Genomic DNA, 27,499 nt, shown 5'->3' with positions numbered 1-27,499 from the left:
GAACAGCTGAAGACTTTCACAGCCCGGTACCCCGCTAACTTCGCTTGACTTTATAATGCCAAGGAATGAATGATGAGAGAAATCTCATAAAAAAAGGTTTTGAATAATGCCTGCTCAAGTTAATATCTTAATTGCAATCTAAAGATTAATCATAGAATTGTATTAACAAACAGACAATGGACATGGTACTAGCAAAGACTAAAGCATAAGAAATACGGAAATATAATAAATACAAGGGCCAGACCAAATAAACAAGTTTAAGGTGACTTCAATAATCATAGATACAAAAGTAGCATGGTTAGCAAGAAAAGAAATCTGGTTGAGAGATTGAGAAGGAACTAGATGAAGAATAAAATAGCATGCAGGTGATTCATTGTAAATAAATTTGAGATGGATAACCACAGTTGCAGTTACACAGATATAATAAATCCAACTGAGAATATGCCAATAATGATGAGAACTATGGACCTATTTATTAAGTTCAACAATTCATGGAAGATGGTGGGGTGGTTTATGATAATATATACTGTAAGTCTGTAAGTCTTATCTGCTTTTCATGTAAAATTGCAGCCCAGCTTTAATGAGGTTATACTTTGAAGGGAAAACAATAGGCCAGATAACCCAGCTGGGCTTTTATTAGATAATCGATAACACAGACAGACGGTGAGGACTTCTGATGATATGCCTAGAAAGCATCCTTGGAAAGAAAGTTCGGGGACTGGCATATCCGGGCATTGCTTAGATCATCAACTCCATCCCCTCGTTCGAAAACGGCAGCAGCTCCCATTCCAGACCCTGTGAGAAAATACAGCAAGCGCATGAATGTATGCAGGTGAATAAGAACACACAGAAAGGAAGGTGATAGAGGAATACCTATGCACATAGAAACTATTCCAAACCTGCAGTCCCTTCCTTTGCGTTTCATTTCATTTAAAAGAGTGCTCACACAGCGAGCGCCTGCAGGAAAAAGCAGCGGGATGTAAGCATTACAGTGGCTACTTAAGAAAGTATTTTATTTATTTGGCTGCAATTAACTGAGAAATCCTAGGAAATAGCTTTAGAAAACAATGTCTCAAATCCCAGGAAGATGTTACACCACCCGGAGCTTTGACCCTTGAAGGGTAAGCTTCTGCCAAATTTTCAGTATCCACAAACGTTTCAGGGTAACTTTCACACGCTATGGATTCAGAATAATGTTTAGGCTTGCAATTGTCATACCAAACAAATACTCAAAAAATTACATGAAACTGAATTAAAACATTGTAGAATATCCCAAGGAGACAGACACATGATTTAATAATCTAATTTGCAGGCTACTAGCATATGAATTAAATTATAAAAAGATAACTAAGTTTTTTCTTCCTAGGAGCCCTACCAACAAACCAAAATAACCTGAACCAAAAAAGCAATCATTATCGTTAAGCTTAATTATGACTATCAATTTCATTCTACCACCCATTATTATTTTAACTAAAATGCAAAATTTCAATAAGCGGGACCTCATCAAGTCTTCAAGGAATCCCTAGCTTTTGAAAAAGAACTTCTACATGAGCGCTGGCACCATCACCGGGAATGATATTATTTTGGTTGCTCAGTTAATTTAACTTAATCCAAGTCATTCCATCAAATAAAGAAATTACTTATTACCATTATTAGGAAACCCACATAATAGCAATTACCATAGCCAAGGATCCAATTGTCACAACAAAAAGACTTAACAACTTAATTACCTGTTGCACCCAATGGGTGCCCAAGTGCAATAGCACCACCATTTACATTCACCTTGGATGGATCAAGCTCCAGCTTCTTCAAGCAGTAAACAAACTGAGAAGCAAATGCCTGCAGAGCGAGTGATGAAAGTTTTAGCTTTAAAAATGTAATTTAGGAATATAAAGAAATAGAACATCCAGCCCTTCTTTTACCTCATTAATTTCGAAAAGATCAATATCTTCAATCTGAAGACCAGCAGACTTCACAGCAGCAGGTATTGCAACAGCAGGACCAATCCCCATCACTGCAGGGTCAACTCCAACTGCTGCAAAGCTCCTATAGCCAAAGTAAAAAAAAATAGAAATATTATATTCATACAGTTAGAAGAACTACACGTGACAACACAAGACAAGTTGCATAAGAATCTTAAAACAGCATCCAAAGAAAGGCATGTGGGCGTGTTAAGATTGATGACCGAAGTTGCAACATGATTAAATGACCACCTTTGGAGAAAAACAAAAATACCACTAAATGTTTATCTACTCCAATCACGCCAAGGAAAGCTGTGCACCTAGCTATATCAAAACATTAGCAAAGAAAATATATTCATATAACCATAGAGAGCCCACATGCCAACAAGCTTTATAGTTTGGTACAGCTTGCACGATTTATAAGCAACTTTTACCGAATAGCAGCTGAAGACTTGTCTATAGAGAAAGTTCTAACCTTAAAACTCCTAATATCGGGAGCCCTTTCTGGTTGGCTACAGATCTCTTCATGAGGAGAACTGCCCCTGCACCATCACTCACTTGACTAGAATTGCCTAGAAAAGACATACATAAACAGCAAACATAAATAAGCTGAAGATCAAACAAACAATTGCAAGAAGTAAAAATGCAGCTTTTCCATACCAGCGGTCGTGGTCCCATCCTTTTTAAATACAGGCCTAAGCTTAGAAAGACCTGAGAGTGCCGTTTCAGGCCGAATTCCATCATCCATTGAGATTGTAACTTTTTTTTCATCACCAGTTTTTGGGTCTACAATCTGCAAAAGAAGATGAATATGAAACTCATAATAAAATTCACAGCCAAGGCAATACCAGTAAAACTGTAGGGACAACCACAGAGAAAGATGAATAATTCCAGGATTCAGTTCTATTGCAACAGATAATGCTTAATATCATGGAAAAGTATCTCTCCCCAAAACAATTCTAAAAGAACAAACCTGAAACATGATTTCTGCTAGATGCACAAGTTTTTTTCTCATATTGTTACATGTCCTTATAAAAATGCTCTATCCATGACTTAATTGATCACCATTCTAAGCACACTTGACTCAATAATGCATACCCATATGCAACAATAAAATATACACCTCAAACAAGAAAATGACAGTTATAGGGCACCAGATAATCTCACCTTTGTTGGCACAGGTATTATCTCTTCTTTAAACTTCCCAGCAGCGACGGCTGCTGCTGCCCGCCTATGAGATTCAAGCTGAACAAAGATTTCATAAATATCAGAATTGTTATTTTCCATAAGAAATGAAAAACAGAGAAGATATACTCAAAACTTACAGCAGCCTGATCCTGCTCCTGTCGTGTTACACCGAAACGGTGGGCAACATTTTCTGAAGTGATACCCATAGGAAGAAGACAATCTTGGGCTTGTTGGAGAGTATTTACCTGGCATATTAACATAGAATTTTTCATATATTATAACCTCTTGTAGATAATCCTTGCCTAGAGCAAGTATACACTTCACTAGCCCTTGACTAATAAGAAGAGAAGGCATGCAACATACTTTCGGATTGACTGTCCCTTCCCAGCCAGCAGCATTTACAGACATACATTCCAAGCCAGCCCCGATACCTACATCAGTAAACAGGGAAGAGAGGGAACAGAAATATGATCATAAGCTAAAGGAAAATCCCTACATAGAAAATCCACATCTGACCAGTCACTCTTACCAATGTCATAGAATCCAGCTTTTATAGCTGCAGCAACATCAGCCACTGCTTGGAGTCCGGAGGAACACTGCCTATTCACAGTTCGGAGAGGAACTGTTTCTGTATTGGAAAAGACAAGTACATCAACATTATGGCCAGATTATGTTGTGCAAAGATATTAGAAGGGAGCTCCTCCATAAGACGATCACAATAAGTAGTACCAGGAAAGCCAGCATAAAGCGCAGCCATCCTACACTCAATGGCTCTTTGAGACCCTGGTCCCAATACTGTACCGACTACAATATCACCAACTTCACTTGGGTCAATTTTAGTCTTATCTATCAATGCCTGCAAGACCAAAAAAATTCAATTCAAAATAAAATTTTTGATCATTTTGCATCTAGTCCTTAGAGCTAGAAGTAAACAACAAAAACCTTAAGCACAGGGGTTAGCAGGTCCTCGGCGAATGTATCCTTGAAACCCCCTCTCTTGGCCTTGCAAATTGGAGTTCGGAATGCTCTACAAGATATCAATTTTTTTTTAACACAAGATCATAAGATATCTTGTAAGCTCACTAACTAGTGTCATAAAATAAAACTAGCGTATGGGATTAAAGGACCTGAGTTCAAGTCCACAAGTGAAATTACAAAATGCGTGTGTTTCTGTTTTAAACTTGTACGATTCAAATCAAAAGAAGAGAAAACAGCATCCAAACATTTGGATAACAATCTTATAACTAATACACCAAAATTCAATAATTTTGAAAAGAAAATATGGTATATATCAAAGGATCTTACGCTACAACAACGACATCATCCCCGAAACAAGAGCTCCTCTGATAAGCCGCACTATCACCAGCAGAACAAACCGATGCCTGCCCATCAATAAACCAAACACAAAGAACAATTGCACGAAGAATCAGTAACTAAATCAAAAAACACAAAATCTGAACAAAACTCTACATCCCTCCGCACAAATACTAGATCATGAATTCTCTATTCCACTTTCCACTAACAACGAATTAAATCACAAAAAATAATAAATCGAAAACAAAAAAGCCAAATTCGAATCCGAAACCATAAAGTCAACTACGAATCCAGTTCCACTAAATGAAAAACACAACCAAACTAGAGATCAAGACCAAAAGCAAGAGTTATACCGATAGAACCGCCAGCGAATCGCTCGCCGATGAGGACGAAGGGAGGAGGTGCTTGAGGATAACCCTCTGCCTGTTCATCGCCTTCTCCATCTCTCTTCTCTCCTCTTCTCTCCTAGGGTTTCTCGCTCTCCCGCTTCGAATGGAGAACTCTCAATTGATCTGATCGCCAGAAGCTTTCGCGGTCCGAGATGGATATTAAAATGCTACGTCATTGCCTTGATTGCAATTACACGGCATCTTGAAATGCGTTTCTTGCAATTGCTTTCGATGAATGCCAGCTGTCGAATCGAACGGTTTGAAACCCAGAGATCAATACACGGAAATGGATAAGAAGCGGCGTCCCATCATGTGAAGGAGCTTTTTTATTGGGCTTCTAGAATGTTGAGAGCCTTGATAAACGTGCTGATTTAGGCTTCTCATTAGCCGTTCGATTGAGTTTGATCATTAGAGCATGCATCTCGAGGCATGAGATCGGGTAAGGCCGGTTATCAAATGGGCTTGGGCTTTGACTTATAACATTATGTGCTAATTAGGCTTTGGATATTTCATACTTTTCACATTTACACCCCTGTAAAATCTCATAATCAGAAGCAGGGTTTGTCGCTGTGTGTATAGTGAAAGGGCTTCTTTATTGGGCTTCTATAAGATTGAGAGCGAATTGTAAACATGCTGATTCAGGCTTTTCATGAGCCGTTCGATTGGGTTTGATCAGTAGTAAAACATGCATGAGATCGGGTAAGGCCGGTGATCAAGTGGGCGTGGGCCTCGGCTTAAAAAAATTATGCATAATTGGGCTTTTGGCATTTCCTTTATGCTTTTCATATATACACTCCTGTAAAAATATACACCCCTGTAAAATCTCATAATCAGATATATACCATACACTAGTCTGATGGAGGTCCGGAACTAGAACACTGACAACTTAGATGGGGAGTAGTCTACTCCCTTTGGCAGTTCGGACAAACCTGTATTACCAGACGGTAGTCTTCATCGGCCTAGTTTCTCTCTTTCTCTTGTTCTTATTTTTTTTCCTTTATTCTTGTTTTGTGTACCTCACCCCTAGTGAAGATTTTAGCCAGTTTACTTTTCTCTTTTCTATTATTTTTTTTGTTTTCTGCATTTGTTCTATTTTTTTTACTTTTTTCAGTAAAATTGTGATTTATTCAAATTTTTTTCAATATATACATACATATTCACTTTTCTTCAACACAAACAAGCTTATTATCGTTAAATAAAATCTATTCAAAATATTTAAATTAAAAAAATTCCCTTCATCCATTACAATATCCAAAATAAGGTAAATATGACGATTATTTACTAGTTATCTCGAACAAATAAGTTTTTAAATAAGAATAATAATGATAATGATTATTCATTTTTGCAGGGTTCTGCAAACAAAATGGCCAAAATTTTATCCGTGATCCATCCAATCCTCAACACTGTTCGTTCATTCCAACACTCCACACAACATGTAAAAAAAGAAAAAGAAAAAGAAAGAAAGAAAGAAAAGAAAGAATCACAAACACTCACACACATCCAGTAAATCAACATCAACAGTGAAAGAAAGCTCTTCATGCAAATCAAGTCCACAATGACAACTGCTTCACCACCAGGTTGTGTGTGAGTGTCTGACTTTCTTTCAATCAAATTATTCAAGCTACCAACCTAGCCTATCAATGTGGACCAATGCCTCACCACCAACTCCATCCATTCCATTCCATTCAGTTTTCAAACAATCCATCAAATCCATTGACACACCAAGCAATGGTTCAGATTCAATGCAATCTAGAACAACACCACTGTTAACTCTTCCATGAATCTCAATTGCAGATTAGATTTTGATAATAACTGAGTAATAAATAAACAAAACAATCTATAAAATGTTATGAAAGGCATGAAATCTTCAGGCTTTACATATCCATGAATCTAGTTTAAACACTACCACCAAACTTCAAATTATAAGATATCCAATTGATCAAAAGACTCAAAAGTGCTCACCATTTTTTTTTTTTCTGCTTTTGAGATCACTGCGTGGCAAAATAAACTAAGCAAATATCTCTACTTCCTTTGGAAGAGTATCACAAGCATAACTAAGAGATCAGAAGGGTGTGCCAATCTCACTTCTAGTATCAACCGGACTATACAATGCAGACCTGTTCCTTGGCCGGTTCTCTTCAAGCTGCTTCACTACTTCATGCATATCCGGCCGCACCGACGCCACCGGAGCACAACAACCCATTGCCAACCTCAATGCATGCACAAGCCCGTCCTCGGCCGGGCTTCTTATCCCCTTCAACACCTCGACATCGAACACATCCATGGTAGTCTCTTCCAAAACTGCAACCTTTACCAATGCCGGCAAGTCTCGGCCATCTTTCCCCGGCTTCTTGCCCATCAAAATCTCTAACAATAGAATACCGAAAGCATAGACATCGGTCCTCGGACTACATTTCTTCATCTTCTGCAACTCCGGAGCTTTGTATCCATCCACCTTCGCCACTGATACCATCTCATCAGCCACTGCCGGCACCATGAGCTTATCGATACCAAATTCAGTGAGTCTTGGCACAAAGAATTCATCAACAAGCACATTCTTGGACCTCACATTGCCATGAATGATTGGAGTTTCTTGCCCTGTGTGTAAATAAGCAAGCCCTCTTGCAATCCCAAGTGCTATCTTATGCCTCCTACTCCAATTCAACAATGGCCTTCCAGCTCTACTTTCTGCAAAGATTACATTTTTTTTTTTCAGAACCAGATATACATGGTATTCCAAATTACTAAATTTGAAGAACAAGAAGAGGCATACATACCATGAAGAAGATCATGGAGAGTTCTACTAGGGAGGTAGTCATAGATGAGAAGTTTCTCTCCTCTCTTGCCTTGATAGTAAGCTCTCAAAGGAACCAAATTCTCATGCCGAGCTCTTCCGAGTTGCCGAATGACCGGAGAACAAGAAGAGGGATCCTTGCAGCTTCCCTCTCTGAGTAACCTCAGAGCAATGGCACCACCATCGGAGAGCTTGGCCTTGTACACGGTTCCATAGCTGGTCTTCTCCATCACTTGGCCAGTGGCATTCAAAACATCCTCTAGTGTCAAGTGCTCACCACCCTGGAACACTGCAAGCTTCCCCTCTGCTCCATTCTCCCCTTCCTCCATCTCCATCTCCATGTCCATCTCTTCATCATCTCTCTTTGTTCTGTTCCTCCTCTTCCTACCTTGAACCCACCCAATGGATACAGAAGCCAAAAGCACCGCCCCGGCCATCAACCCAATCACAATACCAGCAATGGCGCCGGAGCTCAACCTTGACCCTGACCCGCATTGCTTTAATGGAGCGCCGCAAAGCTCCGGTGAGTTTCCGGTGAAATCCTCCCCGCTGAAGCTTGACGTTCTGAACGAGTCTGGCAGCACGCCGGAGAAGTTATTGTGGGAAAGGTTCAAACTTTGGAGATTTTTCAGCGAGGCAAGGCTAGGGATTTGGCCGGAGAAGTTGTTGGCGGAGAGATCAAGCTCCTGGAGATTCTGGAACCCGGTGAGGAATTGGGGAAATCCACCGTCGAGGTTGTTGGAACCAAAGTCGACGGTTTGAAGAAGAGAGCAAGGGGTGTTAGGGATGGCGGGGTCAGGGACGGCGCCGGAGATGGAGTTGTGGTGGAAGCGAAGGGAGACGAGGCGGTCGCAGAGGTTCCAGAGGGAAGCGGGGAGAGAGCCATTGATGGAGTTGGAGCTAAGGTCGAGGTCGGAAAGGGAGGGGGAGTTGAAGAGGTCGAGAGGGAGAGGGCCGGAGAGGGAGTTGGAGGGGAGGAGGAGGGAACCGAGGGAGGAGAACCCAGAAAGCTCCGCGGGGAGGTAGCCGGAGAGGGCGACGGCAGGGAGGCGGATGGAGAGGAGCTGGAGAGAAGGGTCAGAGTAGAGGGTGAGGTTGGCGCGCACGGTGGAGTCGTTGCAGCGGAGTTCGGCGCCGGAGAAGGACCAGGAGAGGCCGCGCCAGAGGCAGAGAGGGGTAGAGGAGTTCCAAGTGGAGAGCTGGAGATTGGGGGAAGGGCCTTGGAGAGCAGGCTTGATCTTGGAGAGAAGAAGGAGAGGATCGGAGATGGAGGAGATGGAGGAGAAGGAGAAGGTGAAAAGGAGGAGAAGAAGAAGAAGATGAGAAGGAGAAGCCATTGGAGAAGATGAAGGTGGAGGGAGAGAAAGGTGAGGTTTTTTGAGTGCTTTATTGGGAGGAGAATGGAAGATGGTGTGTTTTTTTTAGAGGGAGTTTTGTAATTTTATATTTGGAACTTTAATAATATTTTATTTTATTTTATTTTATTTTTTCATAATTTGTAAAATTATATAAATAATTTCGAGTTTTATCTTCTTTTTTTTTTATATTTAAAATTTTAATAATATTACCGATTTATGTGTGGGAGTTCCGTGTGAGAATTACTTTCGTTTTTTTTTCTAAAATTGTATAGTGTGAGTTATTTTTAAGAAGTCAGTTAAATCACTGTAATTGATGTATCTTCATATTTATTTGTTATTTATTGATTTTATAAAAAAAAATTATATTAATAATTTGTAGAATTATTAATAATTTGGAGTTTTGTACTTTAATAATGTTGATTTGGGTTTCTATTTTGGGATTTTTAATTTAAATAATAAATATTTTTTTATAATGTTTAGATTTATTATAAATAATTTGATTTAAGTGGAGATGATATTTAAGGTAACATGTGTTCATGTGTAACTTGATTAGTTAAAAAAATGGTTGGGAAAATACCAAGATTGATGGATGTTTGTGTTTGGTGTGTGTGAAATTGAAGTATTTGTGGCTCAATAGTCAATAATGTACTACTTTTTATATTGTGTATCTAAATATGATGTTTAGTGTGGCATATATTGATATGGCATAAGTAATTGATTGTTTTGGTTTATTAAATTTAAAACATAAAAATAGAGAATTTTAATTATAATCCTAGTTAAGAAGAGGAAGTACAAAAACAAAAAACTTCTAGTTTTCAAAATTTGTAAAATAAAAGTGAAGAAAAACTGTTATCAAACCATTAACGATATTAACTCAAATGAACAAAATCGTCATTTAATTTAAAAATTAATTTATATGATATAAATATATATATATATATATTAAGTTTATTAATTTTTTTCAAACTTCTACTAAACAAAAATAACTTAAATTTCAAAAATTTAATAAAATCATGTTGAAAATTCATGTTTTTTTTTCACATGGTGATTTTTTACATGAATGGATGATCTTGCCCCTATAAAAATAACAAAGTTAATATCGTTGATGGTTTTTTTTTTCTTAATCTGGTATAAATATGAGAAATCATAAATAATATAATATAAAAAAAAACTCCATTTTTTATTTTACAAATCTCAAAAATTACAAGGATTTGTTTTATTATTATGAAAGGGATAAGCGCTAACAAGTTTTACTTTTACATATTCTAGAAAATACCTAGCTTTGTGGAATTGATTTAGGAATTGATTGAAAGAGAAGTTTGAATAATATGAGTGGGTGACATATGGGGAGTGGAAATGTTTGTAGGGTTTACAAGGGTTTAAGATTGTTACGGAAAAAGGATGAAGAAGGGTGTGGGTGGACCTTTGACTGTCTATGCTTGGGTGGGTTGGTGCCTGGTGGGTGTTTGTTAGCTAATGTTTTTTCTTTTTTCTTTTTTCCTTTTTCTTTTTTTTGGTTTTCCTTTCCAAAAAAACACTTAGGACCGGTTTGGATATGCAGAATTATGATATAATATGTACAATATACCATAATTTAATATTTTTTTAGAATTATGTCATATTGGCTGTTTGGGTACTTATTTTAGAATATAAAATTATGGCATAATATAGGCATTATAGCATAAAAAAATATTCCACTGAGTGAAATATTTTTTTTATTCTAAAAAGTATATCTCTTTTTTATCTAGCAACCAACCACCAGTGGCTCGGCGGTGACCGGCGACCGGTCCGGCTGCCAGTCCAACCGGCCTCCGGCAATCGGTCATCAGTCCACCGATGATCCGATCACCGGTCCACCGAACTCCGGTGACGCACCGGCGATCCACCGGTGGTTCGACAGGCTTTCGGTGACTGGTTACCGGTCCAACCACCAGTCAACCGGTCTCCGGTGACACACCGGCGATCCACTGGTGATCTGGCCGGCTGGCCTCCGATGACACACCGGTGATCCACCGGTGGTCTAGTTGCTGACCAGTCGATCTCGGTAATTTTTTTTATTTTGGTAACCAAAACTCATTCTGTAGAAATAAAATATACTATAATTTTTGTAATAATTACTTGCACTTCCTACATAATAAAATTATACCATATTTTTTTATTTTGCAGCCAAACAGACCCTTAAAAAAATTAATTGTAAATGGACTTGGTGTATTACTATTAAGGTGCATGTTAAGGTGGATGGTGTCCTACTAATACTTTTGCATCTCTCCTTTTGTATGTTGAAGTGAATGTGATGATGTCCCACGGAAGTCTTTGTTTTGGATAATGTGTTTTATCTTTGGAATTTTAAATAAAATTTTAAAATAGAGTAATTAAACTGCAACTTAGATCATTTGACTCTTTCTTCTCACATATACTTGGAATTCAAGATTTTAAAAGACTTCCGTGGTAACTATTGAACATAGTTTTAATTTTTTTTTCCATTTATTCTAGTATTGATGAGAACTTTCTTCCCGTGATGACGAACATTATAAAAAACCATTGAAATTTATAATCAAGAAAATTATCATAAATTGATAATTTATTTTAATAATTATTTTTTACAAATCATGTCACATTTTCAGACTTTTCCAATTTTTATTTAGTCACCTGACTATTATTTTGACAATTTGAGTTGCTCATACTCTTATATTTCACGTGTTTTTACCTACAACCCTAACTTCTTATATTTTCTTTTGCTTTGTTTCTAATATATTTGGAGTGATTTGTCTATTTTTTAAAAACAATATTCTCTATCTCAACTATTTGTTTTTGTTTTTTTGTGTTTGTTGTTGTTTTTTTTTCTGAGAAAGACGATAAGCACCAGAATCTATGGATATACTCGTGTGGGGAGCAAGACTCAACGCCTAACATAACTTTAATTTATATTTTTGTATTAATATAGTATTTATTTTAAGAAAAATAAAAATAAAAATGTTATAGCACGTACCAGAGGTAAGAATAGTTTAGGGTTTATCATAAAAATTCAAGCTTCAACAGGATGAGTTCCAAGGATTAATATTATACTTTTAACAAGTGGGTGACAACAGTTGTTGTTTATTAGCTAATGTGTTGCTTTTGATAAGAAAGCCGAGTTTTTTCAGATAAAAAGTACTAAACATATAAAAAAAAAGAAAAAAAAAACATGATAAATTTAAATATAAAAAAGCAGGATTTGAAATCATTAACTGAAGTATTGTCCCCTCCATAACATCTCATTACCAAGTTTGATAATCTTTGTTAGTGTTTTGTGTTTTCTTGGTACGGAGTTGTTTAAGAGAGTAATGAGAAGGAGCTTGTTTGTTGTTTTCTTGTTGGTCATACTTGGGTGGGGGGGATTTTGTTTTATTAAAATAAAAAATAATAATAAAATAAATTAGTTTTTTTTTATGGAGTTTTCCAAGATGTATTTGAAATTCAATAAAAGGAGGCAATGAATGCTTAAGGATTTTTGGTAAGTTAAACGTGGTTTTCATTTGGAGATTATATAGGCAGACAAACTAGACTATAATTAAACAAACTACCAAGGTTTTAAATATTTGGTTGGTGTTTAATGGTCAAATAGAAAGTGGAATTGTGTCTCCAAAGAACACTTGCATTTCTTTAAAATAAATAAGAAACAAGGGAATAAGATTCCCAGCAAAAATAACTATAATAAATTTTAACAAGAATGGATTGTTAAAAGTTAAAACAAATGTTTTTAATGTCAAACAAGTTTAAAATATCAGGGAGACATTTGGTTTTGTTTAAGCAATTACCTTTGAAAAATGTCATCCATCCTTCAGTGGTTCATTGTCAAAATAATTGAAGATGAGATTTTGATGTTTTTTGAAAAATAAATAAATAAATAAATAGAAAAGAAAAGGCAAAGAGGTCTCATAATAATTCACAACCATTGAAACCTATGTTGACTAAAATTTCACAAAGCTTTATTGCAGATCAACATGAAGAAAAAGCAGCACTACTCTCTCTCTCTCTCTTTCTCATTCTCTTTCATATCTTCTTTACTCTTCCAAAGAAACAAAGGCTGCAAGGTGTCATTATAACTCCATACTCATATGCCCCCCCAAAGCTCACCCACACCCAAAGATTCTAATATCTCTATCAAAAGCACACACCATGTTAATTTGTGGTCCTATCTATCTATGTGTAGTAGTATAGTAGTAGATCATAAACCAGGCCACAGGTTCAGAATGAACAGAAGAAAAAAGGGCAAGGCAAAAAAAGGGATCATGAAAAGCTTATGTAATCTTCCTGTGATTGTCATGAGAGTCTTCTTCAACACTAAAACAGGATTTATAATAAATAACATCAGAGAATTAATTGGATATCATATTTTCATTTCAATCAACCAACCTGCAGTTTTGGACACATTTTTACAAATTTAAATTGATTTCAATGAACCATCTGCTGTTTTTCTTTTGGTAAACACAGTGAGCTAGCACAGCAAGAATGACAAGAAAGAAGACAAGAAGACAAGAAGACATGATGTGATAATAAAAAGAAGGGAAGAAGAAGAAGTAACAACTATGGGAGAACAACGCTTCCGTAGCCACTGAAAAATATATAGTAAAAGCCTGCGGAGGTTGAGAAAATCTTAGGTAACTGACCTGTGTGACAGGGTTTTGTAAAATATGGGTCACACGGTCTTGAAGTAGAGTGTTCTTTTTTGAGCTAGGGCTAGCACTCAGTGCCTGTGTGGCAGGAGAGGGCACCAGCTCCGGAGGTAATGGAACCAACCATGGATGAAGATTTGGCGCCAAGGCTGGAAGCCCTTGAGTAGCTTGATGCAGCTCCAGCTCCTGATGGGGTGAAGTAAGCGCCATTCAGCATCAGATCACCTTCTGATCTCCAGTTCCAGCCTTTCCATTGGGACTCAGCTGTCTCTACCCTCTTGGTCACCTGTTATAATTTTAGATCAAAGTTTGTTGATCCTCAACTGCTTCAATCTGTCAAGCATTTAGTTAAAAAATTAAAATGTGAACTTTGATGATTACCTCCTTGGCAAAGGGGTTAGCTGGTGCGAGGTAACGGTTGCCCTGGCTGTTGATGGTTGGGTCTGCGCTGCCACCGATTGCGTACATCTCCCAGTGTGTGTAGTCATTGTTCACTACATGGAAGTACCCATGCCTGCACCTGTATATATATATATATAGATATATATCACTAACCATATATACTCTGTGGAATGAAGATTATAAAGGATATTACGTAGTAATGGTAGATTACCTTGGCATTCTCTGGATGAGACCTTCTCCAAAATGGTTGAAAGCAATGGTGACTTGCATGGACTTGTCCCTCGTGTATGAATCACTGTGGCCCAAAAGCATCACCTGCAAATTAAACATCCAAGTTAAGGAGAAATCTATCACTTGTGAAAGATATGTTGGTTGTACATATCTGATACATATATACCTCATTGTGATGAGTGAAGTAATTGTTGGAGATGGTGATTGCAGTGGAACCCAGGACAGCATCAACCAGACCATCTGCGCAGTTAGACAGAGAGTTGTGGTCCACCCAAATGTGGCTAGAACCAAAGATGGAAACAGCATCACCATCGGCCATGGTTCTCCAGCCGTAATGAGAAGGGGAGCTGCGGACCATGGCATTCCCAGTGGGTTTGCAGTCATGGATGTGGAGACCGTGGATGATGATATTGGTGACAAACTGAATGGTTATGCAGGCGCCGTTGGCAATGTGTACGGCGGCCCCGCGACCATCAATGGTTTTGAAGCTGTTCATTATGAGCTCTTGCTTGAGAGTAATGACCATGTCGCGCTTGAAGGTGATCCAGAGTGGTTCGTCTTGGATGACGGCGTAGCGGAGAGTTCCCGGCCGAGGGTTCACTGGATCGTCATCACCGGGGTCAGTGACGACGTAGTAGCGGCCATCCCGGCCGCCCACGGCGTTGCGGCCGAAGCCAATGCCACAGTCGGCTAGCCTCTTGCGGTTGAGATGCCATTGTGAGTCACAGCGCCAGCAGTCATCAATGGGGTTGCCTGTGCCGCAGGAGAGGTACCCGAGTGACCGGCGAGCAGTGCTGTTGTTAATGCTCCTGCACAAACAAATATTTGTTAGGATTATACATAGTGTTCTGCGCAATTAATTATACCACATTTTGTTTTGCAATGAGTGAAATATCAGATAAAATTTGACACAAATATATATTGATTTAAATCAAAATTGAACAAGATCACACATTGCTCATCCCCTGTTTCACTCTCTATAAATCGACTCATGCTGAAGAGAATTCTGGGACAGATGGTCCCGTGACTATGACCAGAAACAATCATATAATAATTTCTTTTATAAGATAGATAACTTACATTGTTAAATGTCATTTAAAAAATTAATACCAATGAGAATTGAAAAATATGTGCACAGAGACTTGTAATGTCATATGTTATAACTGAACCATACTCAACTCAAGAGTTTAAACCCAACTTTCTCATCTCCATGAGAATTAATTTTATTTAATTATTTATAAAAATCTTCAAAAATAGAGCCCAAACAATTATTCTAAATTTCTAAAATTCCCAATTTTATATAATACAAACAGTTTTTTTCCTCTCTGTCTGTCTCTCTCTCTCTCTCTATATGCTCTTTCTCCATTACATAAACATGATTGTTAAATAAAAGGAAAACCAGAACGGGTTCAATTATCTAAAAATAATTTAAGCAAACGGAATAAGAATATATGATCAAATCTACTCCTTCGTCACATCATTAAACAGGGTTACTAACATTAGAAGAGGAAAGTGAAGGTCTAGAGAGGGTACGGGCGCCACACGACAAGCATGTTACTCACAACTAACACAGCGACTAAACGACGTAGCATCTTTTATGAGAAAAGGACAAGCAAATTCCACAGAAGATGGAGAAGGGCTCCTAGGCTAAAGAACAAGCTAAAGCTAGTTGACACGTGGCAAATGGGCATACAGTGCGATGAATGAGGCACCAACGAACATTAAAGCAAAATCAATGGTGCACAGTGGTATTCCAAAAACTCGAAATCATGGACTAATGAATTGAGCTCTAGGGTGTGATTGTTCTGTGAACATTGGGAATCCAAGAAGTTAAGTAAAATTATATATAAAAAAAATGATAAATTTCAGAAAAATTTAATGTAAATCAGACACAAAGTGAATAAATGAAATTAAAAAAATGGAAATTAATAAGAAAAAGAAAAAAATAGCTCACATGTGCACCATAGAGACAATCATTTCCGGATCGTCGACCGCGCCCACTACCGCCTCTGTTTCATTCCGGCTGTGAAAATGACGAAGACACCCTTGGTGAACGGTTCTCGAGGCATGGTTTGAAAAGCAAATTAAATAGAAAAAAATTGAGAAAAAAAAGGACAGAATGGGAATATGAACATCATCTCCCGCGAAACGAATTTGGTTTAGGGTTTCGATTGTTTGATTCTTCGTTTTCAAACTTTTCCCGTTTCCCAGGAAAATGGACGTGATAACGGAATAAACGGTTGAGATTAGTAAAGCGAACAATCGGATGGCCCGGATTGGTTTTTATAGTTAGGTCTCGTTTTCCGCCGAGCATGCCATCGAGCAAACGAGGCAAGATCTAACGGCTCAGATCTCGGGGATGGAAAAGTTAACGGTTGAGATTACCTCACAGCCATGGCGGTGATGTCGTCGGTCCCAGGGGTTTCTCTCAAGCTCCTCCGCGCTACTCCTCCTCCTCCTCCTCCTCCACCATCCCTGCAAGAAAACACCATGATTAATGGCGAAAAGCTCTATATCTACTACTCTTGCTCATCCTCATGCTTGAGTTCCCATTTCTTCTAGTCAACCGAATTCTAAGCAAATTCAGCCTCTCTGATCTCTCAAAGAAAACAGAAACCATTCCAATAACACTAAACCGAACTAGAAACAGAGAAGCTCCATTCACAGAGAGAGAGAGAGAGAGAGAGAGCGCAATGCACCTTGAAATCGAAGTCCAACGATTTCTTACAAACAATTCTTAATACCATTTTACAAACAAACCATATTCAACAATCATTCACCATTCCAAGTACCAGCAATTCTAATTCTCCCCCATCCCTCGATAAAATCCAAAAGAAATCAATCAAAATCACAAGAAAACATTCCAAACCCCCTAAAACACCCTAAATCTTTCCAAGAAACACTAAATCGAAGTAGAAACAGAGCAATGAAGAATACCTTGCAGAAATCGAGGGCCAGTGGTTCCCCATCAACGCAAAGCTCATGGCCGCAACCACAAAGAAACCAATCACCAGCACAGAGATCCACTTCACGCACACCGCCATTACCGCCATTCTCTCAAAGATCTCTCTTTGCGTCTCTCTCTCGGCCGTCAGAGAGAGCTCGAGACAAAAAGCGAAAAGGATAAAGAAAAGAAACAGAGACGAAGAGTATTTATAGAAGGTTCCTGTTAACCAGCGTCTTAACCATGGTTAACGTTTCTTAGTGTTTTCTTTAACCCAAGCTTAACCCACGATCCCCGTTACTAACAACCATTAACGGAATCAAGGGAATCCAAGATCGGGGAAACGTGCTTTTGGATTTCAAGTAGCCGTTTCTTTGTCAGCTAGTTCTCCCCGTTTTCCCGTTTCCCATCGGTGGGGCCCATGGTGTCCACGTGGGATTACGTACCGGCAGGTGCCGGTCGTCACGGCGTGTGTGCCGAGCTTTTCTCGGGATATTAGTGCTTATAATTAGCGCGCGTTTCTTGGGCGGGATTACGGTTGCCGCGCGCACGCCATTGACACTATTTTTACTTTTTTACCCTCGTTTTTTAAATTATAAAAAAAAATATATTTTTTTTTAAATCAAACTTACGGCTTATGTGAACGCCATGTTCTCGCGCTTGCCGTTTGGGCTTTATTTTTTATTTTTTTAAAATATTAAAATTCTGAAATTTTCTTTAAATATAAAATAACGTTCATTGTATTTGTACCATGTAATGTATGTTTAGTTTATTTATTTATTTTATGAATAGATGACAAACATCCCATATTTAAAGGATTATTAAAAAAAAACTGGTAGATACAAAAGTGCACAAATAACTTACAGATCTCTTAAAATAATTTCTATATTTTGTAACTTAAGAGAGATAAAATTATATATACAATGCATAAAATAGTACTGGTAAAAGTATTATATCAATGCATATAGTACATAAATAATATATAAACAGTCTATCCAATAGGTAGTCTTTGGTTTAGTTTTTTGTTTTGAATTTTATTTATATTAATTATGATACTAAAGCTAGATTTTGGTTTGTGTGTTTAATTTGTGAAAGACAAAACTCTTCAATAATGTCAACACTATAAAAAATACCTATTTTATTTTATTTTTCATAGACAAATATATATATATATACCTACATAACTAAAATTAAAAGTACATTATCCTTTATTTTGTGAGTACGAAATGCTGCCAAACTCAAGTCATTTATTTCACTACCATACTTTTATAAATTGATTGAACATCTTACTTTACCTAATTTTCATAAATAAATAAATAAATAAATAAATAAATGAAATATTAAGAGCAAGCTCTCATTATCAAGCTTGATTGTTAAAGGTCCTCATCATGTTTAATGGTGGGGTGCAACTCACCCACACTTCACTTTCCATTCTAGACATCCCACGTATTCTAATTTTTTATTATTTTATTTATTGTCATTCTTTTTTACTCAAATATATATATAAAAAAAGGGACTATTATAATAAGAAATAATTCTTCATGCATTGAAACAATAAAAACGTTTATCTTGAGATTTTAAAATACTTAAAATGCACATCTTATCTCTGAGAGCTTCTCTGACTTGTAAGTAATCTTAATACATTTACACTGAACACCTTTTTTTTATTCATCATGAATCTTATGAATGTTATTTCAATATGTCACAAAGCTTTGGGGAAATTTCCAACATTTCCGTATATACTGTTTACCCATTTATAATATTTTCCTTATGAGATATCATGTTAAAAATAAGAATATAAATTTTATTAAATTTTTATACTTGATTTAAAATCACTTTTTTTTTTATTATTTTGGTTGGATTTATAAGTTATTTTAGAATATTAGATTAATTAAAATATATAAATAAGGAAGAAAATTGTTAGTGAACCTTGATAAAATATATAATTGTTTATATACCTCTCCAATATGTTTATTATTCACAAGTATATCTTCACGAGAGAAAATCAATTTCTAAAATTTATAAAAATGTAAATTGATTTTTTTAACATTTTTTATGAAAAAATTTAATTAACTTTTATTCTGAATGGCATATAAGCAGAATATATATATATATATATCAGAAAGGTGCAAGCAAAAAAATCAAAAAAATTGTAAATTTTTATTTACAAAACTCGGACAATTATAATAGAAAAATTCAAATACATATAATATAAGTCACTGTTTGTATTTAAAACAAAAAAAAAGAAAAAAATTTGTTTGCATACCCTCTAATATAACCCGCCAGATTATATATATATATATATATATATATATATAGTTATGTGATAAATTTTTTAATATAATATTAAATTTAAGTGTATATAAGTAAATATCACTTTTACATAAACAAACATGTAAAAACAATTATAATTTTTTTTATATAGGTGAAAAACTACTAGAATATGTCTTGGTTCCTAAAAATAATTATAAATTTTAATTCAAAAATCTCAAATAATTATAATTTTATTTTTTTTAAAAAAAATAGAAGTTATTGTCTAAATATAGAGAGAATGAACAATGTCGGTGGCACAGTTGACAAGGCATCAAGTTGGGGATTAGAAGCGGTTGGTATTAGTAACAAGGTCTCTATCCAAATTGAATTCATATTTGAATTCTAGCTATCAAAGCAAATCCAATGCAAGTATCATGTAATAAACTCACACACTATATAAGTTTATAATGTTAATGGCCATTATTAACAAGTGTGAGTGAGTTGAGCGAGTAATACTCGTCCGTCATGTCTTTGTTATGTGAGTTCGGTGAGGGAACATTGCTTGTGAGTATTGGGTCCAACGCCCTCCAAGTGGTCATGACACCCCAACCTTAACTTTGTGATGTGAGTTATGTATCTTTAATTTATTATACTCTCCTTTTTTTTTTAATTTATTATTAGAAAAAGGATTATGCGGGCATCCATAGAAGTCCGCAGTTGGTAACAGTCTAATAATGCACGTGTTTTTATTTTTAGATTTTGTACGGTATTTTAGTAGGAATAGGATTGAACGGTTGTGATTTTGTTTTGTTACTGTATAAAAAATAATTAAACGACTGAAATTAAAATACTGTGCATAATACAAATTTTATTTAATGATGATTATGTAAAAATTGAATCAAATGGTTTTGTCGTAAAACAACATGAAAGAAAAGAAAATAATAAAATAAAACCACAAGAATTTATCTAGAAAACCTAGGATTGTTAAAGACAATGAGTGAAGACATAATTCCACTATATTGAAAATTAAGTAGCAATGATGATGGTTATGTTTGCCACAGTTATTTCATTTGTAATAAAATACTAAAATATATTTAAATAAATAATAGATAAATTACCAGTAAAATTAACCTGAATTTATTTTAAACAAAGGCCTGATTTTATTTATTGTTTAGCTATTTGATTAACTAAATTATCTAAATTTTTTAAACAGATCTATACCATGGAGGGCTTTGTTGTTGCATCCGAGTGGTGAGAGTTCGATTTTTGGCTGAGGGTACATTTTTTTGGAGTTGTGAATAGTAGTTGTGTACAGGTGATTCCAGCGCCCACGTGAGCGCGGCCCCGTCTCCACTTGTTTCACCGAGTCTTGTGCACGTCCCTGGGTCCCTAATGGGTTCGCCCCGCTCCTCTTTCCCAAAAAAAAATAAAAAATAAAAAAAATCTACTCAATTCCCCCACTAGCACCACAACTTCCAAAAAAAAATTATAATTTAAAAAACATATAAATCGCACAAATAATTTTTTTTGAATTTGATCAAATAAAATTTATTTCACAAACTCTAATCCAACAATATTTGAACCTTCTTTTTTAAAAAAAAAAAAAAAATTAATCATCCAACAACCATTAAAAGTTGTGTAAAAACTAAAAAGGGATAAAAACTCTTTGGCTTTCTATATGTAACACCTAACCTACCCTACTATATAATAATGCGTGTAATTAATATGAGAAGTTAGGGTTGAAAATTCAAGGCAGTATCAATTGGTACTTTCTGAAATTACTCTTACATACACATGGAAATGGACCACTAGTAGCCTAGTGCAATCAAACATGAAAAGTTTTGGTATTTTTATTCTATTCCAAGTATCTAAGTAGTTTAGTTTGCACTTGTATTGAAGGAACCAGTTGCAATGTCTATATGTGGCTTTATATTTCTTTGTGTGGTTGCAATCACATTGTTTGGTTTTGTTTAATAAATTTCACATTAAATGATAAAGGCAAATATTTCTCCATTAAAAAAAAAATCTCATGATTTAAACAAATAACATTGAATTTTTTTAAAAATAACTCACGAAAAATGGATTAACAATAATTTATTCAAACAGAAAACAAGTACAAAAACAAAAATGAACAAAGAGAACAAAGAAACAGTCCTGATCCAAACGAACTGGAAAGACATCACCAGCAGTGATGTACTTTCAAAAAAAGAAAGGATCTGGCAAAAAGCACTAGAACAAAGACTGACTGACATATGCATATTCAATAATGTATTTATTATATTTTATATTTTGTATGGTATAATTATACAATTTCATATATTTAATTAAACCAATGATTTACTTGTTATATTTAGAATAATAACTTTAAAATAAGACAACACAATCATTTGAAAATAAGAACAACAACAAATAAAGAACATGCAATGTAACACATCTAAGTTAAGTTACCAAACTTCATAGATATATAGCCTCCCAATGTGATCACAACCTTCATGACATGGCACACCAAGTTAGGTGCACGTTGCCACTTATATCAACCATACATGTTCCAACAACTAACCACATACCATTCACGGAAATCTAATTATTTATTTATTTTATAAGGTTTTATAAGGCTCCAATTACACCACTAAATATGATACACGTGTAGATTTTTCCAATCTGTCTCCCATTTTCTTTTTTATGAGTGTTGGTTCAAAAAGTCCACATGGAACCATGTTCTTTAAAATCAAGCTAACATGGCCTTGTCTCTTCTCTTTCTCTTTTGAGTTTTGATTGAGCTCTGTTGTCATATTATATATATATATAGTTATAGATATAGCTTTAGATATAGATAGATTGGCATATGATCCTTATCCAAATGTTTCAATGTAAACAGTATTAGTTAGTGGATTCCTTATCATTGCCATTCTAGTTTTTCAAGTTGTTATTTGAGCAATTACTAGAAAAAAGCAGTGGACAAGAATGGTAATGCATATAACATGAAGGAGATGTTTTGTTATTTTTCTTTGTTTTTGTTATATGGAGCTTTCTATCCATTCAATTTTTTTTAGTACCCTTTGTTTGGTAAGTTGGTTTCCTCACATTTAGGTTGTATCTAACTTATTGACACATCCAATGAACTTTAAGTTTTGTTTTTTAAAAATATAAATAGTCAAATAGTATATTTATATTGTAGAAAAAAAGAAATTTTTATAATATTCGGTTTGTAAGATGCCTTGAAAGCAATGGTTTGTGTCTAGTTTTTTTTTCTTCTCTTATATATAAAAATAGATAAATTATAATTTTGTTAAATAAAAATGGTAATTACTGTAAAATTAAAACTTACAGGACTAGATAAAGAGTTAAGATTTAGAAGTCCACTTGTGGTGAATGTTATGGCTTGCAAAATAATAGTAAATGAAAACTGATGATGGTATTTAAAGGTGTAGGGTGATCATTCCTCTTAGGTGACCTATGAACTATTAATAGTTGAGGTCCTTAATCGGGTCAGGGATATTATTTTATCATGAGTGATGGTGAATAGGCCAAGAAAATCGAGACCACATTTGATAGATAGAAAATAATATTCTAATTTGATTCTTTCAGATTTCGGCACTATAGAAAATCAAAAGAAACATGTGATCAATTTTGATTATAATCAAAATAAACAAAGGAAGTGATCTTATTTTTCTCTTACCATTTTTTCAAAAATCTGCTATGATCAAGATTTTCATAGTCTCTTTAAAGTGAGATCCCAAAGTTAAGTTTCCAAAAAAATACTTTTTTTTAATTTATAAAACAAATATCAAAGAGCATCAATTATTTTGAAATATAAATCCATCAAATTAAAATTCACTGATTAAAATAAAATCAAAACTTTAAAAGACTAGTTGTAAAAATTAATATTTACATTAAAAAAAAAATTAAATAATTAATTTTTATCAATGCAATAGCGAGACGTTTGGTTTGTGGAATAAAAATACGAACAGGCATAGAATTAGAGAAAATGAGAATAAAAATACAAAATTACTTTTGTATTTTCAGTGTAAATAAATGGTACGAGTTAAAATAAATAATTCATTTTAACTATTAAAAATAATTATTTCAATTAATGTCTTTTATCTAAAATGAAAAAAAAAACATATCAAACAAGAAATATTCAAAGTAATTATCCATTTATAATTATTTCAACCATAATTTTAATTATCATAATTAATTATCACAATTAAAATCAAATCAAATAATTAAGAAACAGGCCAAAATGGCGCTTTCGTCTCACTTCACTCGACCCCAAAACTTCGAAGTAACGTTCCCTCTCGCGCAACATATTCCTCTCGATCATGCAAACCTCCTCGGCATTTCATCGAGCATGTCTCGCGCGAAGCTCCTACTCCTCCTCCTCGTCTCCTCCTTCTCGATCCTCGAATCGAAGCTTGTTCCGACGACTCTCGATGGGCCGTTTGCCCCGGTGACTCGCCGCTTCGATCCCTCCCTCCGCCTTGGTAGCGATGATGTCCCGATGGATGACCCTCGCCTCGCTAAACGCGTCACCTCCATACATCCTGAGCAAATCGCTCTTGCTGCCTCCTTTTCCCCTTCCTCCATGTGGATCTCATGGATCACTGGTATTATCGTCTCTTTCTTTCCTGAATTGCCTGCGAAGTGTTTGATCTTTTGATTTTGTTTGTAGGGGATGCTCAGATTGGGGCTGATGTGACTCCGCTCGATCCGGCTTCGATCAGGAGTGAGGTGTGGTATGGGGAAGAGAGTGGCAAGTATGAGTTCATGCAGAGAGGGAATTCTCTGGTTTATAGTCAGTTGTACCCATTCAAAGGGCTTTTGAACTACACTTCCGCCATTATTCATCATGTCAAGCTTGATGGTATTCAGTAGATGAAGTCCTAAACTTTGATAATAATTTTTCTAGTGTAGTAGAAAAATGTGGTATTATTTTGAGTACTTTTTCACATTTTTAGTTTTTTTTTCCGGTAATTCTATTTGCTAGTAGCTTGAATTCAGCTTGATCACTTAGAGTAAGAACTAGAATTTCGCTAGTTTTATGTGATTCTTAAGGGTGTGTCTTTGATATTGCTTGGATGGCTACTTTAATTGACTTGATCTGTGTTGGAATTTATGTCATCTCTTTGTATGCTTTCTGATTTCTCTAGTGAAAATGTGGCATTGCATCATGCTAAGTAGCGACTTTAACTTTTGCTAATTCAGCTGCTAGCCAGCTTGCTTCCATTTTGATCACTTGTTAAGTGAGATAACTAGAATTATGCTGGTTTTGATGTGCTGCTAAAAGTGTGTTGGTGCTTGGAAGACTGCTTCAATTGACTTCTTCTATGTTTAATTATCTTTTTTCACATTTTCCATGTTTCTGCACTGTTTGTATTGGTCTGGTTGTTACTCTAATATTATTATAGTTACACAAAATGTAAATTGAACTCTTAATGAAGATTGGTTTATTGATTTAGTTAACAAAGTTTGGTGTAGTATTTTGATTTCTCTTGTAAAACATAAGTTGTGCGATTTCACATCGAAAAGATTACAACTTAACTTTTAGGAAATTATAATGTTGGAAGTATTTTTGCTGTAGGTCTTAAACCTGGGAAAAGATATTACTACAAGTGTGGAGATAGTGTCTTGAAGGCCATGAGTGAAGAACATACATTCATGACACTACCCTCATCTGGGCCTGATTTGTATCCTCGAAGAATTGGGGTGGTCGGGGATTTAGGTTTGACAAGCAACTCGACAACTACCATTGATCATCTTGCTATGAATGATCCCTCTATTATTTTGATGGTTGGGGACCTGACTTATGCAAATCAGTACTTGACTACCGGTGGACAAGGTGCTTCTTGTTTTTCTTGTGCATTCCCTGATGCACCAATTAGAGAAACATACCAGCCACGCTGGGATGGGTGGGGAAGGTATCGTCCGTTTTCTATGATTTAATGCTAACAGTTGCTTCGTTAGAGTTCGTTTAGTTTAGTGTATAGAATTTGTTAGAACAAAGGTTATATGCAAAGTGATATCCATTTACTTTAGTATTTTTGTGATAGTTGGCTAGGTGATAGATGGTCTTCGCCTCAATTATATTATTTGTTTCAAACTTACATCAGGTTTTTTTTTTCATCTCTATATGAGTTGCTTATACTGTTCATCATGCATCGACATCATTCTTTTTATTGGGATCTTTTTGTTTTGTTGCTAAATCAAAGTGTTTGCAGTCACTTTTTGTGGGCCATTTTTCTTGTCCATAGTTCCACTTGTTTTAATCAAAAGTTCCTCAAAATGTTGAATTCTGCATTATCCCATTTTATCCTCATCAAATCACAAGACTGCTTCCTCCGTATTTTCTTCTGTCTTGTAGATTTATGGAACCTCTGACTTCGAAGATTCCTATGATGGTTATTGAAGGGAATCATGAGATTGAGCCACAAATTGAGGGGATGACTTTTGCATCTTATCTTGCTCGATTTGCTGTTCCATCAAATGAGTCTGGTTCCAATAGCAATTTCTACTATTCATTCAATGCCGGTGGAGTGCATTTCATCATGCTCGGCGCTTATGTTGACTATAACCAGACAGGTCACTGTTCCTTTCAATTTAATTGATTCACATTTGACATGAAAGCAACATGCATTGATTCTTCTATTTCTTCCCATTATTTTATTTTATCCCTCATCGTTGTTTTGGTAATGAATTGGTTATACAATTTCTTAGCACTGTTACATAGCAGGTGCTCAATATGCTTGGTTAAGGAAAGATCTTGAGCAGGTAGACCGTAAGGTAAACCCTTGGATTGTTGCTGCTTGGCATCCACCTTGGTACAATAGCTATTCATCCCATTATCAAGAATTTGAATGCATGAGACAAGAAATGGAGGAACTTCTATATAGCTTTGGTGTTGATATAGTCTTCTCTGGTCACGTAAGTCTTTTCTTCTAGCTTATTGTATAACGGGTTATAAATGCTATCAGATGTAAACCAAATATATATTGTCCAAGCTCAATTCAATTCAAAAGCTCAATCTGTAAGAATAGAAAACCCTAGCTTATATATTCATCTGTTAGTTTACTCTAATACGCTCCTTTAATACATGCTTATCTAGGATATATTCATATCTATATTTACCAACTTCATCAGTTAGAGACTATGTTCGCAAAATTATTTACTGCATGCTGATGTTTGATTGCTTCGATATCTGATAATTTAACCGCTTGGAATAAAAAAAATGAAGTTTAGTAGAAATCAATTCCTTAAAATATTTGCTTCGGCATTTTTTCCTCTGTATTGCCAATAGTCTGCCAAAATCAACATTCTTGTCTGTTGTTATTACAGGTACATGCTTATGAAAGAATGAACAGAGTATTCAACTATACATTGGATCCTTGTGGACCAGTGTACATCACTGTGGGAGATGGAGGAAACATCGAAAGGGTGGATGTCGAGCATGCAGATGACCCCGGAAAGTGCCCTTCTCAAGGTGACAATAAGCCAGAGTTTGGGGGTCTCTGCCACTTGAACTTTACTTCTGGCCCGGCAAAGGGCAGGTTTTGCTGGGAACAACAACCTGAGTGGAGTGCATATAGAGAGAGTAGTTTTGGACATGGAATTCTAGAGGTTTGTTTTCATAGTTCTTTAAATGTTATCTAATGAAACCTTAGAAGGAAAAACAATTACGGCGAGACCTTTTTTGTTCATATGATGAGCAGGTTATGAATTCGACGTATGCCTTGTGGACTTGGCATCGAAATCAAGATATTTATGGAGAGAACAGCGAAGGAGATCAAATATACATAGTTCGGCGACCTGAGTTGTGCTTAGCTAAGGGCGTGGTTAGCTCAGAAGTGCTTCACCAAAGTCATGGGAGTTTGCAAGTGCCACTTTTGTGGAAGTGTAAATTCTATCTGGAAGTCATGCTTCTCTGTGTTTGGTTGCTTGTGAAAGCGCCGGGATTATGGATGTAAAGATCCTGAAGTGAGAGCTCTACAGTTTCATTCACATTGATTATTTAGC

General features: G+C 35.8%; 4 protein-coding genes across 4 annotated transcripts; 1 reads left to right on the top strand and 3 right to left on the bottom strand.

The window, feature by feature from the left end:
* Positions 1 to 343: 343 nt before the first annotated feature.
* LOC120272267 (3-ketoacyl-CoA thiolase 2, peroxisomal-like) lies at positions 344 to 4,998 on the bottom strand. The gene is made up of 14 exons (XM_039279036.1): positions 4,817 to 4,998; positions 4,455 to 4,531; positions 4,092 to 4,176; positions 3,879 to 4,005; positions 3,679 to 3,777; positions 3,513 to 3,580; positions 3,287 to 3,394; positions 3,129 to 3,206; positions 2,622 to 2,754; positions 2,437 to 2,533; positions 1,923 to 2,046; positions 1,731 to 1,839; positions 874 to 957; positions 344 to 795 (listed from the first exon to the last, which is right to left on the bottom strand). Exons 1-14 carry the CDS (start codon positions 4,904 to 4,906, stop codon positions 686 to 688), a joined length of 1,389 nt encoding a protein of 462 aa, XP_039134970.1. The 5' UTR covers positions 4,907 to 4,998; the 3' UTR covers positions 344 to 685.
* A 1,654-nt stretch (positions 4,999 to 6,652) lies between these two features.
* LOC120272534 (putative kinase-like protein TMKL1) lies at positions 6,653 to 9,099 on the bottom strand. The gene is made up of 2 exons (XM_039279374.1): positions 7,630 to 9,099; positions 6,653 to 7,540 (listed from the first exon to the last, which is right to left on the bottom strand). The coding sequence occupies exons 1-2, from the start codon at positions 8,981 to 8,983 to the stop codon at positions 6,915 to 6,917; spliced, it is 1,980 nt and encodes a 659-aa protein (XP_039135308.1). The 5' UTR covers positions 8,984 to 9,099; the 3' UTR covers positions 6,653 to 6,914.
* A 4,263-nt stretch (positions 9,100 to 13,362) lies between these two features.
* Positions 13,363 to 17,411, bottom strand: LOC120272567 (probable pectate lyase 8). Its single transcript, XM_039279425.1, has 7 exons — positions 17,230 to 17,411; positions 16,678 to 16,767; positions 16,247 to 16,315; positions 14,459 to 15,101; positions 14,273 to 14,376; positions 14,041 to 14,179; positions 13,363 to 13,945 (listed from the first exon to the last, which is right to left on the bottom strand). The coding sequence occupies exons 1-7, from the start codon at positions 17,343 to 17,345 to the stop codon at positions 13,724 to 13,726; spliced, it is 1,383 nt and encodes a 460-aa protein (XP_039135359.1). The 5' UTR covers positions 17,346 to 17,411; the 3' UTR covers positions 13,363 to 13,723.
* A 6,348-nt stretch (positions 17,412 to 23,759) lies between these two features.
* LOC120272034 (purple acid phosphatase 23) lies at positions 23,760 to 27,474 on the top strand. Its single transcript, XM_039278747.1, has 7 exons — positions 23,760 to 24,096; positions 24,162 to 24,353; positions 25,071 to 25,407; positions 25,851 to 26,068; positions 26,220 to 26,410; positions 26,822 to 27,103; positions 27,196 to 27,474. The coding sequence occupies exons 1-7, from the start codon at positions 23,841 to 23,843 to the stop codon at positions 27,448 to 27,450; spliced, it is 1,731 nt and encodes a 576-aa protein (XP_039134681.1). The 5' UTR covers positions 23,760 to 23,840; the 3' UTR covers positions 27,451 to 27,474.
* Positions 27,475 to 27,499: the final 25 nt, after the last annotated feature.

This window comes from Dioscorea cayenensis, chromosome 11 (assembly GCF_009730915.1).
Source record: "Dioscorea cayenensis subsp. rotundata cultivar TDr96_F1 chromosome 11, TDr96_F1_v2_PseudoChromosome.rev07_lg8_w22 25.fasta, whole genome shotgun sequence".
Taxonomy (NCBI): domain Eukaryota; kingdom Viridiplantae; phylum Streptophyta; class Magnoliopsida; order Dioscoreales; family Dioscoreaceae; genus Dioscorea; species Dioscorea cayenensis.
Note: the sequence above shows the minus strand (reverse complement) of the source record. Positions and strands in the feature narration are given on the sequence as shown.

Bases quoted from the DNA above. Each gene is read 5' to 3' on its own strand.
- LOC120272267 (XM_039279036.1), bottom strand. From the start codon at position 4,906: ATGGAGAAGGCGATGAACAGGCAGAGGGTTATCCTCAAGCACCTCCTC. The intron at 2,047-2,436 runs GTTAGAACTTTC...CTTTGGCTATAG, and splicing joins CCGATATTAGGAGTTTTAAG to GAGCTTTGCAGCAGTTGGAG. The intron at 796-873 runs GTATTCCTCTAT...ATTTTCTCACAG, and splicing joins AATAGTTTCTATGTGCATAG to GGTCTGGAATGGGAGCTGCT.
- LOC120272534 (XM_039279374.1), bottom strand. From the start codon at position 8,983: ATGGCTTCTCCTTCTCATCTTCTTCTTCTTCTCCTCCTTTTCACCTTC. The intron at 7,541-7,629 runs GTATGTATGCCT...TAATCTTTGCAG, and splicing joins TCTCCATGATCTTCTTCATG to AAAGTAGAGCTGGAAGGCCA.
- LOC120272567 (XM_039279425.1), bottom strand. From the start codon at position 17,345: ATGGCGGTAATGGCGGTGTGCGTGAAGTGGATCTCTGTGCTGGTGATT. The intron at 16,316-16,677 runs GTAATCTCAACC...TCATTTTCACAG, and splicing joins ATCACCGCCATGGCTGTGAG to CCGGAATGAAACAGAGGCGG. The intron at 13,946-14,040 runs GTAATCATCAAA...AAATTATAACAG, and splicing joins CTAACCCCTTTGCCAAGGAG to GTGACCAAGAGGGTAGAGAC.
- LOC120272034 (XM_039278747.1), top strand. From the start codon at position 23,841: ATGTCTCGCGCGAAGCTCCTACTCCTCCTCCTCGTCTCCTCCTTCTCG. The intron at 24,354-25,070 runs GTATTCAGTAGA...TTTTTGCTGTAG, and splicing joins TCATCATGTCAAGCTTGATG to GTCTTAAACCTGGGAAAAGA. The intron at 26,411-26,821 runs GTAAGTCTTTTC...TTGTTATTACAG, and splicing joins ATATAGTCTTCTCTGGTCAC to GTACATGCTTATGAAAGAAT.